Source organism: Ambystoma mexicanum, chromosome 9, assembly GCF_040938575.1.
Source record: "Ambystoma mexicanum isolate Mex_15411 chromosome 9, UKY_AmexF1_1, whole genome shotgun sequence".
Classification (NCBI taxonomy): Eukaryota; Metazoa; Chordata; class Amphibia; order Caudata; family Ambystomatidae; genus Ambystoma; species Ambystoma mexicanum.
The window spans coordinates 25,485,218-25,499,256 of record NC_090931.1 but is presented as its reverse complement, the minus strand read 5'-3'; the positions used below and the strand labels follow the sequence as shown (position 1 = coordinate 25,499,256).

General features: G+C 49.4%; 1 protein-coding gene across 1 annotated transcript in view; it reads left to right on the top strand.

Moving 5' to 3' along the window:
* The window catches only part of LOC138489567 (uncharacterized protein CXorf65-like), a 180,414-nt gene extending 166,926 nt beyond the window's left edge, over nt 1-13,488 (top strand). Inside the window, exons 6-7 of the mRNA XM_069617286.1 lie at nt 12,957-13,061; nt 13,173-13,488. Coding sequence (XP_069473387.1) covers nt 12,957-13,061; nt 13,173-13,249 — 182 coding nt within the window. The 3' untranslated portion in view covers nt 13,250-13,488. The remainder of the gene's footprint in view (nt 1-12,956; nt 13,062-13,172) is intronic.
* Nucleotides 13,489-14,039: the final 551 nt, after the last annotated feature.

Here is a 14,039-nt window from a genome sequence, read left to right as displayed (position 1 = left end):
AGAGGAAACATACATCCTCCTGCAATCACCTACTGCTGAACCTAGATAAAACAGACATCCTCCTGCAATCACCTACTGCTGAACCCAGAGGAAACAGACATCATCCTGCAATCACCTACTGCTAAACCTAGAGGAAACAGACATCCTCCTGCAATCACCTGCTGCTGAACCCAGAGGAAACAGACATCTCCTGCAATCACCTACAGCTGAACCCAGAGGAAGGAGAAACTCTCCTGCAATCACCTACTGCTGAACCCAGAGGAAACAGACATCCTCCTGCAATCACCTACTGCTAAACCTAGAGGAAACCGACATCCTCCTGCAATCACCTAATGCTGAACCTAGAGGATACAGACATCCTCCTGCAATCACCTACTGGTGAACCCAGAGGAAAAACACATCCTCCGGCAATCACGTACTGCTGAACCCAGAGGAAACCGATACCCTCCTGCAATCACCTACAGGTGAACACAGAGGAAAAACACATCCTCCTGCAATCACCTACTGCTGAACCTTATGGAAACAGACATCCTCCTGCAATCACCTACTACTAAACCTAGAGGAAACAGACATCCTCCTGCAATCACCTACTGCTGAACCTAGAGAAAACAGACATCCTCCTGCAATCACCTACTGCTGAACCCAGAGGAAACAGACATCATCCTGCAATCACCTACTGCTAAACCCAGAGGAAACAGGCATCCTCCTGCAATCACCTACTGCTGAAGCCAGGAGAAGCAGACATCCTCCTGCTATCACCTACTGCTGAACCCAGGGGAAACAGACATCCTCCTGCAATAGCCTACAGCTGAACCCACAGGAAACGGACATCTCCTGCAATCACCCACTGCTGAACCCAGGGGAAACAGACATCCTCCGGCAATCACGTACTGCTGAACCCAGAGGAAACCGACACCCTCCTGCAATCACCTACTGCTGAACCCAGAGGATACAGACATCCTCCTGCAATCACCTACTGGTGAACCCAGAGGAAAAACACATCCTCCTGCAATCACCTACTGTGGAACCCAGAGTAAACATACATCCTCCTGCAATCATCCATTACTGAACCCAGAGGAAACATACATCCTCCTGCAATCACCTACTGTTGAACCCAGAGGAAACAGACATCCTTCTGCAATCACCTACTGCTGAACCCAGAGGAAACAGACATCCTCCTGCAATCACCTACTGCTGGGCCCAGAGGAAACAGACATCCTCCTGCAATCACCTACTGCTGAACCGAGAGGAAACAGACATCATCCTGCAATCACCTACTGCTAAACCTAGAGGAAACAGACATCCTCCTGCAATCACCTACTGCTGAACCTAGAGGAAACAGACATCCTCCTGCAATCACTTACTGTTGAACCCAGAGGAATCAGACAACATCCTGCAATCACCTACTGCTAAACCTAGAGGAAAAATACATCCTCCTGCAATCACCTACTGCTGAACCCAGAGGATACAGGCATCCTCCTGCAATCACCTACTGGTGAACCCAGAGGAAAAACACATCCTCCTGCAATCACCTACTGTGGAACCCAGAGTAAACATACATCCTCCTGCAATCATCCATTACTGAACCCAGAGGAAACATACATCCTCCTGCAATCACCTACTGTTGAACCCAGAGGAAACATACATCCTCCTGCAATCACCTACTGCTGAACCTAGATAAAACAGACATCCTCCTGCAATCACCTACTGCTGAACCCAGAGGAAACAGACATCATCCTGCAATCACCTACTGCTAAACCTAGAGGAAACAGACATCCTCCTGCAATCACCTGCTGCTGAACCCAGAGGAAACAGACATCTCCTGCAATCACCTACAGCTGAACCCAGAGGAAGGAGAAACTCTCCTGCAATCACCTACTGCTGAACCCAGAGGAAACAGACATCCTCCTGCAATCACCTACTGCTAAACCTAGAGGAAACCGACATCCTCCTGCAATCACCTAATGCTGAACCTAGAGGAAACAGACATCCTCCTGCAATCACCCACTGCTGAACCCAGACGAAACAGACATCATCCTGCAATCACCTACTGCTAAACCTAGAGGAAACAGACATCCTCCTGCAATCACCTACTGCTGAACCCAGAGGAAACATACATCTCCTACAAACACCTTCTTCTGAACCCAGAGGAAACAGAAACCCTCCTGCAATAATCTACTGCTGCACCCAGAGGAAACAGACATCCTCCTGCAATCACCTACTGCTGAACCCAGAAGAAACAGACTACCTCCTGCAATCACCTACTTCTGATCCCCAGAGGAAACAGACATCTCCTTCAATCACCTACAGCTGAACCCAGAGGAAACAGACATCTCCTGATATCACCTACTTCTGAAACCAGAGGAAACAGACATCTTCCGGCAATCACATACTGCTGAACCCAGAGGAAACCGACACCCTCCTGCTATCACCTACTGCTGAACCCAGAGGATACAGACATCCTCCTGCATTCATCCATTGCTGAACCCAGAGGAAACATATATTCTCCTGCAATCACCTACTCCTGAACCCAGAGGAAACAGACATCATTTTGCAATCACCTTCTTCTGAACCCAGAGGAAACAGAAACCCTCCTGCAATCACCTACTGCTGAACCCAGAGGAAACAGACTTCCTCCTGCAATCACCTACTGCTGAACACAGAGGAAACAGACATCCTGCTGCAATACTGCGGAACTCAGGGAAACAGACATTACCATGCAATCACCTACTGCTGAACCCAGAGGAAACAGACATCATCCTGCAATCACCTACTGCTAAACCCACAGGAAACAGACATCACCTACTGCTGAACCCAGAGGAAACAGAATCCTCCGGCAATCACGTACTGCTGAACCCAGAGGAAACAGACATCCTCCTATCAGGTGAACATGTTTTCACCCTCACTTTATTGAAGATATCAAAGACTCACCACCATTTAAATTCCCTTCCTCAGAAGTCAAACCTCTTGCTTACATAATGGAAGAAGACCTCTCACCAGGCGTGTGAATCACTGCAGCCACCAAACCATCTTCTCGATTCCTAAAAGCATTCAGAAGCATTCTAACTTCCCTGGATCTTCCAGAGACATTCACAGAAATCCTCACCGTTGCCATCCCAAGACACATGATGCATTAAACTCTACCTTGGTGTGCAAGACACCAAAGAATACCAACGCTGAAGCCCCTAGCTGTCCGAGGCTACGGAGAGCATATCTCACCTGTTCTGGTCTATTTACACCAGCACCGTCACCACTACCCGCGGCCCATCACGGCGAAGACCCTGTGAAACCAGTGCTACTGTGACAAGTCAATACAGACCAAGAAGAATCCTAACATATGACTACACACTGAACCCGAGAGGATGGAGTAATGAGGCTGAAGCCTCAACCCCAGAGGATGGAGGAATGAGACTCAAGCCTCGGCCACCAGAAATCCCTGCTTATGGATGAAATCTATCAGCAAGAAGAAAAAAGACTCGGACCAGACACACAACTGCTACCCACAACGTCTACCCGTGGTGCATCATGGCGAAGACCCTGTGAAACCAGCTGTACTGTGGCAAGTTGTTAGGGAGAATTCTCATTTTATGGCTAATTTCCCTCACCTAGTGAGTCCCCCAGCAGCTTTGCTGGATTCCTGGAGTTATTTTTTTCACTTGATAAGAGTGTGCCTCTTTTCCCCACTCTTACCTGTGTTTTTGCCATGTGTATTTCATCTGCTTTTGTGATTGTGGACTCTGGAGTACACCACTTCAGTAGCCCCCTTCTTTTGTGTGTTACACAGCACCTTCAGTGCAGTGACACAGGGTTGTCTTTGAGACTTCCCACCGACTCCTGTTCTGAGACTGACCCCTGTCCCCCAGAAAAGGGTAAAGTGCCGTTAACTTTACTTAGTCATTTAACCACAGATCCAGTACACCCTATCTTACATGGAGTACTGGAAAGGGTTAATCCTTAGCCCTTTGTATCTGTAACTCATAGAGCATTGTTTCGCTCTTTTAACATTTAGACTTTGCTGGTGGCAGTGGTATCTACCCTAACTTTTCTACCGCGATTATACTATATAAATGTGGAATTGTTTTAGGCTATTATTTTAGCCTCTAACTTTAACCCGCTTGACCAAATACTTTTTCTTTTGGCCCCAGTCGGGTTTATTCGCTATTTCTTTTTGTTAAAGTCCTTCTTGTGTTTTACTTTGCGCTGCAAACCAGGTTTGCCTTCTTTGTTCACTGTCTTTTGGCGGGCTTCTGCCCCCTCCTCCAGGCGCCTGGGTGTCTAGGTGGGCTGAATGTGAGGAAGGGGTGTAGTCACCCCCTGCACAGGGTATCCTAGGAAACCCAAGTCGCACTTTGCCATGATTGGCTGAGGTGGTTGTCCGGGCTGGTCAACCCCCTTGCTGCATGATTGACAGCAAGCTGTGTGAATGGGGGATTTTCGCATAAAAGGCAGGTCTCTTGGGCTAGAAGTCAGAGTCACCACTGGAACTACAAGGAACGGAAGAGATGCAGAGAAGAAGACGGCTGCTGCAACTACCCCATCCCGGTGAAGCCCTGCTGCAGTCCTGAGCTATCTACCATTTGACGAACAGAGAAGATCCAGTCCGGAGTCTTCTTCCCTTGAGCCTGGTGGGGATAACCAGCTCATCTTCCACAGCCAGAGGATCCTCTTCTTGGTTGAAATAGCTGCACACAGCTGTAGTGTTCCGGATAGCCATCTGAAGAGCCTCTCCTGTTTTTAAGGAGCGCACCTTTTATTCACCATCGCTGCTGCCTGCCTCATCCCTGTGTGGTGCAGACCCCTCCAGATGTCTTCCTTCCTACCGAAGGTCCAGTAACCTTGGCTCTGCAGGAAACTACCAGGAACAACTGCTGTGACACCAGCTTATTCATTGAATAAGGTACCGTGTTCTGCTTGAAGAATTAGGGTGAAACCCTTTTCTTCGGCTCCAAGGCTTGCCCTTGTTTTCTCTCATTCTTATAACTTTTGCTTCCTCTGTGGAATCTTGAACTGTCCGACTGTGTGATCCTCGACAACAGGAACCCGGTTCCACTTTAAACTGGCTCCGGCCTATTGACTCTTGAATTTCAGTCAACGAGTGTTCTCTGATTCTGTCTGCCTTGACAAAAGCATTGCCTATGATTTTTTCCCCCAACTCTCTCTGGTTAACTCAGGTGCTAAGTGTGTTTTTGCCCCGGTAACAATTCTTGCCGCGGATACGCGTTTCTTTAGTAAGACCGAACTGTCATTACTGTCAAAAAGTGATCGCAAGTGTATTCCCGGTAACATCTTGTGTTTCACAAAACCGGTCCGTTAAAACATAGGGTACTTACCTTGAGTTACAGTGTACCAAAGTGAATTGGTTGGTTGTAGTGTATTTTACGTGTGTTTTTGAATTAATAGAAGTGTTGTGTTTATAACAAATGGTTTAAAAATAAATGTACTTATATTTTGAAACCTTGAGTCAGTGTTTGCTTGAGTCACAGTAATTGTGGGCCCTTTGTGTAATCTCTGCTACTGCTCATATACTCTTGAGATAAGCCTGGCTGCTCCGTTACTGCTACCACTTTAACATAGTAGTACAGGCTTGTACCAAAGGTAAAACTTGTATTGCCACCTGTGGTCTTAATTGTGTGTAGTGTGTCCACACAGACCATAAAGAATCCTAACCCAAGACTACACACTCAACCCGAGAGGATGGAGTAATGAGGCTCAAGGCTCGGTATCCAATAATCACTGCCCATGGATGAAATCTATCAGCAAGAGGAAGAAGCGCCTTACACTGGCTCCCCACAGGCAGAAGAATCCCTGTAAAGCTATTTACAGAACTAGGCCTAAATGATTCTAAGAGAAATTAAAGTGGGCTGCACCCACCCACAAACCCCGACTTTCCTCTGTTATCTGTTATCTCCTTCTTAGCTGAGCTCTGGAACTCCCCCAAAATATCGTTAGTGGGGTCCCACCATACTCAGGCTTCACAAAAGCCGTCAAGGGGTGGCTCTTCTCCTACCAGTAAGTCTCTCGGGGTGCCCCCACCGGGTTCATGATCATTTAGATTCCAGTGTCACCTCTCCCCCAGCTCACCAGACATCCGACTCTAAGTATTGACACACACTGTTGTTAACTGAGACATAAAATCCTGCACCGTTTCGGAATAATACGATTACCCGGCATTATTAGTCATAGTCTTAACACGCCATTTGGATGTCAGGTCAGATCAGTTCTTTGCAAATCGTTGAACTCAATCGCCTACCGTCCTGAGGCTAATCACTGCCCTCCTGAGGCTAATCCCTGCCCTCCTGAGTCTAACCACCGACTGCCCTCCTAAGGCTAATCACTGCCCTCCTGAGGCTAATCACTGCCCTCCTGAGGCTAACCACTGACTGCTCTCCTGAGGCTAATCACTGCCCTCCTGAGGCTAAGGCTAATCACTGCGCTCCTGAGACTAAGGCTAATCGCTGAGCTCCTGAGGCTAAGGCTAATCACTGCCCTCCTGAGGTTAAGGCTAATCGCTGAGCTCCTGAGGCTAAGGCTAATCGCTGCCCTTCTGAGGCTAAGGCTAATCGCTGCCCTCCTGAGGCTAAGGCTAATCGCTACCCTCCTGAGGCTAAGGCTAATCGCTGCCCTTCTGAGGCTAAGGCTAATCGCTGCCCTCCTGAGGCTAAGGCTAATCGCTAACCTCCTGAGGCTAAGGCTAATCACTGCGCTCCTGAGGCTAAGGCTAAGGCTAATCGCTGAGCTCCTGAGGCTAAGGCTAATCACTGCCCTCCTGAGGCTAAGGCTACTCACTACCCTCCTGAGGCTAAGGCTAATCACTGAGCTCCTGAGGCTAAGGCTAATTGCTGAGCTCCTGAGGCTAAGGCTAATCGCTGAGCTCCTGAGGCTAAGGCTAATCACTGCCCTCCTGAGGCTAAGGCTAATCACTGCCCTCCTGAGGCTAAGGCTAATCACTGCCCTCCTGAGGCTAAGGCTAATCGCTGAGCTCCTGAGGCTAAGGCTAATCACTGCCCTCCTGAGGCTAAGGTTAATCGCTGAGCTCCTGAGGCTAAGGCTAATCGCTGAGCTCCTGAGGCTAAGGCTAATCACTGCCCTCCTGAGGCTAAGGCTAATCACTGCCCTCCTGAGGCTAAGGCTAATCGCTACCCTCCTGAGGCTAAGGCTAATCACTGCCCTCCTGAGGCTAAGGCTAATCGCTGCCCTCCTGAGGCTAAGGCTAATCGCTGAGCTCCTGAGGTTAAGGCTAATCGCTGCCCTCCTGAGGCTAAGGCTAATCGCTGAGCTCCTGAGGCTAAGGCTAATTGCTGAGCTCCTGAGGCTAAGGCTAATCGCTGAGCTCCTGAGGCTAAGGCTAATCACTGCCCTCCTGAGGCTAAGGCTAATCGCTGAGCTCCTAAGGCTAAGGCTAATCACTACCCTCCTGAGGCTAAGGCTAATCACTGCCCTCCTGAAGCTAAGGCTAATCGCTGAGCTCCTGGGGCTAATCACTGCCCTCCTGAGGCTAAGGCTAATCACTACCCTCCTGAGGCTAAGGCTAATCGCTGAGCTCCTGAGGCTAAGGCTAATCACTGCCCTCCTGAGGCTAAGGCTAATCACTGCCCTCCTGAGGGTAAGGCTAATCGCTGAGCTCCTGAGGTTAAGGCTAATCACTACCCTCCTGAGGCTAAGGCTAATCACTGTCCTCCTGGGGCTAAGGCTAATCACTACCCTCCTGTGGCTAAGGCTAATCACTGCCCTCCTGAGGCTAAGGCTAATCGCTGAGCTCCTGAGGCTAAGGCTAATCGCTGCCCTCCTGAGGCTAAGGCTTATCACTGTGCTCCTGAGGCTAAGGCTAATCGCTGAGCTCCTGAGGCTAATCACTGCGCTCCTGAGGCTAAGGCTAATCGCTGAGCTCCTGAGGCTAATCACTGCCCTCCTGAGGCTAAGGCTAATCACTACCCTCGTGAGGCTAAGGCTAATCGCTGAGCTCCTGAGGCTGATGACCTATTATCTGAACAAGCAGCATGCATGCAATACCTCAGGGCAAAGCCCTCCTTTTGGAAAGCGTGCAAGTTATGTCTTGCTGCTTTCCTTCCTTTGCACTCTCATGTCAACCTGTATTTAATGTCCTTTGACGAATAAACTGTTCCCTTTCACTTGGCAGCCTGCTGTTATTTACCTCAATGCTCATGGCGTTCATGATGCCACCGTGCCCAGAAAGCCGAACCTGGGTTACATGTTTCCATCTGCTCTGGGGGCAGCTTGGGGCTCATTTATGATTCAATCGGCTTCACATGAAGTAACATGTACAGGGGTTTTCATGAGCAAAACAACCTCATACATGTTTGGAGAAAGTTACTAGTATTTCATTAGACCAGAGGTCCTGAAGCAGACCCGCTATTTGCTGCATGCTTATCACCAGTGGTCGATGTGTAAACAAAAAAATTGTGGAACTATGTCCCACTGCCCGCCCCCTTTTCTGTGCACTCCCCCCACCCCATTCAAACCCCATACCTGGATCATTCCTTTCCTCCACCCCACCCTTACTGCAGTTCTAGTTAGACTGAAAAAAACGCAGTCATAGAGAATGGATTTAAATGCTCAGCATTAGTGTGTCATTGTCCCCCTCAGCATGCACCTTCATGCAGCCCCCTTTCACCACCCACAGTCCACACCTCTTAAAGCACACGGCCAGCCTCAGAAACACCCCTCCCTGTGCCTGCAAACAAGGCTGCGCCTAGAGCCATTCACACGCAGATCGGATCAAGCTGGGCGTTTAGGCTGCGTGGGATCGACAATCTATTCAAATAAACAATCCCCTTTCAGCCCCCGAGTGATAGCGCAGTGCAACGTCACACTGGCTTGATATCAGCCGGGCTCAGGTTCGAGTAGTCATGAATTTAAAAACACTTATTTTAAAAAAATGTTGCCGTTCTGCAAAGTTGTTCTAGCTCGCCTACAGTATGGGAACGTCGTACCCTTTAGTTCCCGCCCACTTTGACCTCTGCTTATCACACTCTCAACTTACTAACTAAAGGCACATCCTCTGGGATTGAAAAGAGCAACGCGCCACGCATTACACCCTGGATATGAAAGCACTATTCTACATTCATTCACTAACACACCCCTCTCTTCAAGGTCACAGTGTGGTCCTGCAGGTGACGATGGTCGCCGTTACTTGCCCGTTCCCTCTCTTCTCTTGTACTCATGAATTCGCCTCTCCGCGGCCAGCCCGCGGTCCTGGCACTTCTGCAGGTTGGCAGGTACCACGCATCTTCCATAGGCTGGACGTCTTCCAAGTGCCACCAAGGAGAAGCCTGGATACTCCAAGGGTCACTTGAACACATCTTGTGTCCATCACACAATCATGCACTGACTTCCTGCCGAAGACTGCAACACGCGGGTACGAATACAGCGCCAGCCTCAAGGGCGGGGCTCTCTTGCCTCTTTTCTGATCAGTGTTGCATCCGATGCGTGCATTTCACTATTCATCCAACCACACGTGCATTCTCTTCTTGCCCTCCCCTCACTCCTGTCCTGTCCTGGATATCTCCATGCCCTGCCCTGTCCTGTGCATCTCCCTGCCCTGCCCTGTCCTGTACATCTCCATGCCCTGCCCTGTCCTGTACATCTTCCTGCCCTGTCCTGTACATGTTCCCGCCCTGTCCCCATCCTGGACATCTCCCTGCCCTCTGCTTCTTCCTGCCCTGTCCCGTCCTGTACATCTTCCTGCCCTGCCCTGTCCTGTGCTTCTTCCTGTCCTGTCCCGTCCTGCACATCTTCCTGTCCTGTACATCTTCCAGCCCCGGACCTCTTCCTGCCCTGTCCTGCCCTGTACATCTTCCTGACCTGTGCCTTCCTGTACATCTCCCTGCACTGCCCTGCCCTATACATGTTCCTGCCTGTCCCCATCTTCTGCATCTTCCCGCCCTGTCCTGTACATCTTCCTGCTCTGTCCCGTTGTACATTTCCCTTTCCTGTCCGGTACATCTTCCTGCCCTGTGCCGTCCTGTACATCTTCCTGCCTTGTCCTTTACCTTTTCTGCCCTGTATATCAGTCTGCCCTGTACATCTTCCTGCCCTGTAAATCTTCATGCCCTGTATATCTTCCTGACCTGTCCAGTCCTGTACATCTTCCTGTCCTGTGCTGTTCTGTGCATCTTCCTGCCCTGTCCCCATCCTGTACATCTTCTGCCCTGTGCCGTCCTGTACATCTTCTGCCCTGTGCCGTCCTGTACATCTTCTGCCCTGTGCCGTCCTGTACATCTTCCTGCCCTGTCCCCATCCTGTACCTCTTCCGCCCTGTACATCTCCCTGTCCTGTACATCTCCCTGCCCTGTACATCGTCCTGCCCTGTACATCTCTCTGCCCTATCCTATCCATCATCTTGCCCTGTCCTGGACATCTTCCTGTCTTGTCTAGTCCTACGCATCTTCCTGCCCTGTCCTGTACGTCTCCTGCCCTGTCCCGTCTTGTACGTCTCCCTGTCCTGTCCCCATCCTGTACGTCTCCCTGCCCTGCCCCGTCCAGTACGTCTTCCTGCTCTGTCCCCGTCCTGTTCGTCTTCCTGCCCTGTCCTGTCCTGTATGTCTCCCTGCCCAGTCCCGTCCTGTGCATATTCCTGCCCTGTCCCGTCTTGTACGTCTTCCTGCCCTGTCCCCATCCTGTACATCTTCCTGCCCTGTCCTGTACATCTTCCTATATCAACCTTCCTCAGATTCCCCACCGCCCTCGACCACAAACCAGGTGTGGTGCACCCCGTGCAGGTATACCATGTGCCAAGGTGTTGTGCACCCCGCGTGGGGATACCATGTGCCAAGGTGTTGTGCACCCCGCGTGGGGATACCATGTGCCAAGGTGTTGTGCACCCCGCGCAGGTATACCATGTGCCAAGGTGTTGTGCACCCCGCGCAGGTATACCATGTGCCAAGGTGTTGTGCACCCCGCGTGGGGATACCATGTGCCAAAGTGTTGTGCACCCCGCGTCGGGATACCATGTGCCAAGGTGTTGTGCACCCCGCGTGGGGATACCATGTGCCAAGGTGTGGTGCACCCCGCGCAGGTATACCATGTGCCAAGGTGTTGTGCACCCCGCGCAGGTATACCATGTGCCAAGGTGTGGTGCATCCCGCGCAGGTATACCATGTGCCAAGGTGTTGTGCACCCCGCACAGGGATACCATGTGCCAAGGTGTTGTGCACCCCGCGTCGGGATACCATGTGCCAAGGTGTGGTGCACCCCGCACAGGGATACCATGTGCCAAGAATTCAGGCGGGCTTTGGCGCAGTAAGACCATTGCAGTGGTGACAGGCACAGTGCAAATCCTCATTCCACTATAACACAAAACCACTACTCAAGGTAGGAGACCTGCTAATATGAACTGCAGGAAGATTACTGCTGGTACCACTTCAACTCGTTTCCGTAACAATAGTATTACTTTCAGTACTACTAATATTTATTCTACTGCTCGTACTACTGTCATTAGCAGTCAGAGTAATAGCACTACCAGCAATGGCACTTCTACTACTGCTGGTAGTAGTGTTATGTATGATGTATTTGCTAGTAACAGTACTATTGTTCCTGGTACTACATCTTGGGGTAGTAATGATATCATTAGTAATACCTTTGATACTATGATTCTTGCTATGATTACCTACCATCATAGTGATACTAGCCCCAGTGGTAATGGGACCACCACAACCACTAGCAGTAGCAGAGCTTTTTCCACTTCCAGTACTATCACTACTACTTGGAGTAGTGGCAGGGAGAGTATGAGTACTTCTGATAGCACCATAGCCATCACCGGCAGTTGTAGTAGTATTAGTGGTAGCAGTGGCAGTAATATGGTGAGTACTACTGTGACTAATACTTGCATTGTTACTAACAGTGCTGATGCTAGTGTCTCCCCAGTAGTGATGTAGTAACAGCACTGGTAATATCAGTACTACTTTGGCTACTGCTAGTCCAGTGCTACTAGAACTGGAATTGCTACTCGTAGTAACATTGCAAGTATGGTCAGTAGAGTTAGTACTGGCAGTAACCGTTGTACTACTTCTATGGGTAATAGTAATGCAACTGTTACAGCTGCTCCTGGGTTTGCTTCTGATAATACTTGACAGTGCGGCTACTGCTAAGGCTGATGGTGGCAGTACTTCAAATACAAGCACTGTCAGCACAGTGCTATTGCTAAGAAAGGGTACTACTACGCCTGAATATAGTAGTGGCATGATTGCTGGAAATAATAGTTTCATTACTACTACGAGTGCTGCAGGAATAGTAGGTAAGTGAACTGTTGGTGCAAAGTAAAGGAAATAAAACCCTTTGCTTCAGACCCTTTGCGCCTATAACGTCTTTGCAAACTGTTCTTCCTCTGATGTCACTTCATCTCCTCTGATGTCACTTCCTCCCCTCCTCTGCAGTCACTTCTCTGTCAAGGGTTGGGAGAGGTTCACAAAATGGACTACAAAATCTTTGCAAGCACAATGCCTAGACAAATGTTAACAATAGATACAGGGGAAATCTGTTTCCACTGGAAAATGAGAAGAAGTTAAAACAACACATTCCTTTTCTGTAAAACCGATATGTGACCTAGAAGTCTGGCGCCAGTGTTCAGTAATGACGTCAGTGGCGAGTTTCAGTCTCTTGCGTGAAACAGTGCCACTGTTGGCGAAGCCTGTGTTGTGCGTTCTTGTCTTCGGTGCAGGCCCATGTACCTTTGGGTTAGGTCTGCTTTGGGTCAGGGATCCAGGGCCACTGTTAGCAAGTGGTTGGAAGGGTTTGCTATACCAGCTCCAGGGCTCAGGAGTAGCCTGTGGTCTCCCCTTGAATACCGGGGTGCTGTCCAGTGGCCAATTCTTAGTCTAGATGCAGTCCTTAGCTAGGATGTAAACTGTGCTGTTGAGTTTTAAGCCTAACTAAGAATGGAAGATTTGCTGATGGTTTTGACGTTCCTTATCCTTTGATTTTTAAATTCTTCGTCGCAGCTAAACTTGGGAACTGGGGAGACTCCAAAGCCGGCGGAAGTCGGACAAAATCCAAGAGGCTGAGCAGGAAAAGTGTGGTCGTTCTATCCCCACCGGCTGCAGATGGTGAGGGCCATGAAACAGTGCATCTTATGAATCATAAGTCTGTCTCTGCCTTCTTAAAGCACTTCATCCAACCCAATGCACACATTATTTCTCCCCCCTCCCCCCTTCCAGGCAAACCAAGTCCTCCACAGCAGAGAAAGGCCAAGGCTGCCACTCCCACCCCAAGGAAGCGGGCAGGGAAACCCTGACGGTGCAGTCGCAACAGCCCAGCAGAGCTCCAGGTCCAAACACAGGCCTCCTTTCCTCAAACACGCAACAAACACGAAGGAAGGAGTCAATATGTGTGTGTTACTCTTGATTAAATGATATTATGTCTATTCAGAGAATATATTTTATATAAATTACATTAAGAGTTGTTTCATTTAACATCAGATATGAACATGCAATGCAAATATGAAAGTAAACTTTGAAACTGTAAACTTTGAAACCGTTTACATGTGTCCCCAAGGAAGAGTGCTCCTTGTAGTCATAACATCCGCTAATGTCAGTGGTGATGTGTTGGCTGCATGCAGTCCTTGCTGGCCCCTTCCACATCCCCTAAGTCTCCTGCCAATGCTTGGAAGATGTCTGATGTTGGCATTGCCTGTGGCCCAGTGACACACGTGTTGGGGACACAGGAGTAGAGCTTCCGGGTTGTGGGAGGTGGAGCGTTAGAGGTTTCCAGAGTCAGTGTATGCTGAGGGGAGGAAACCACTGGTGCTGCAGCACCACCTCCGGCCTTGGGATAGATTCCGTGGAGCAGCTGGTGTGGGACTTTACAAGACTTATCTGCTTGCTATTAGGTAACCCGCCTCTTAATATAGGCCTGGACTACACAAGTTGGTAGAGTGACTTAGTGGCTTATCTTAAGATGGGTCATGTGAGCTGTAGAGCTTGTCAATGAAATCAGTAAATACAGCTATCCAAGTAAACATGTACAAACTTAAAAAGTTATAGTATAAATATGTATTCATATATACACAAGGAATTAGACAATCT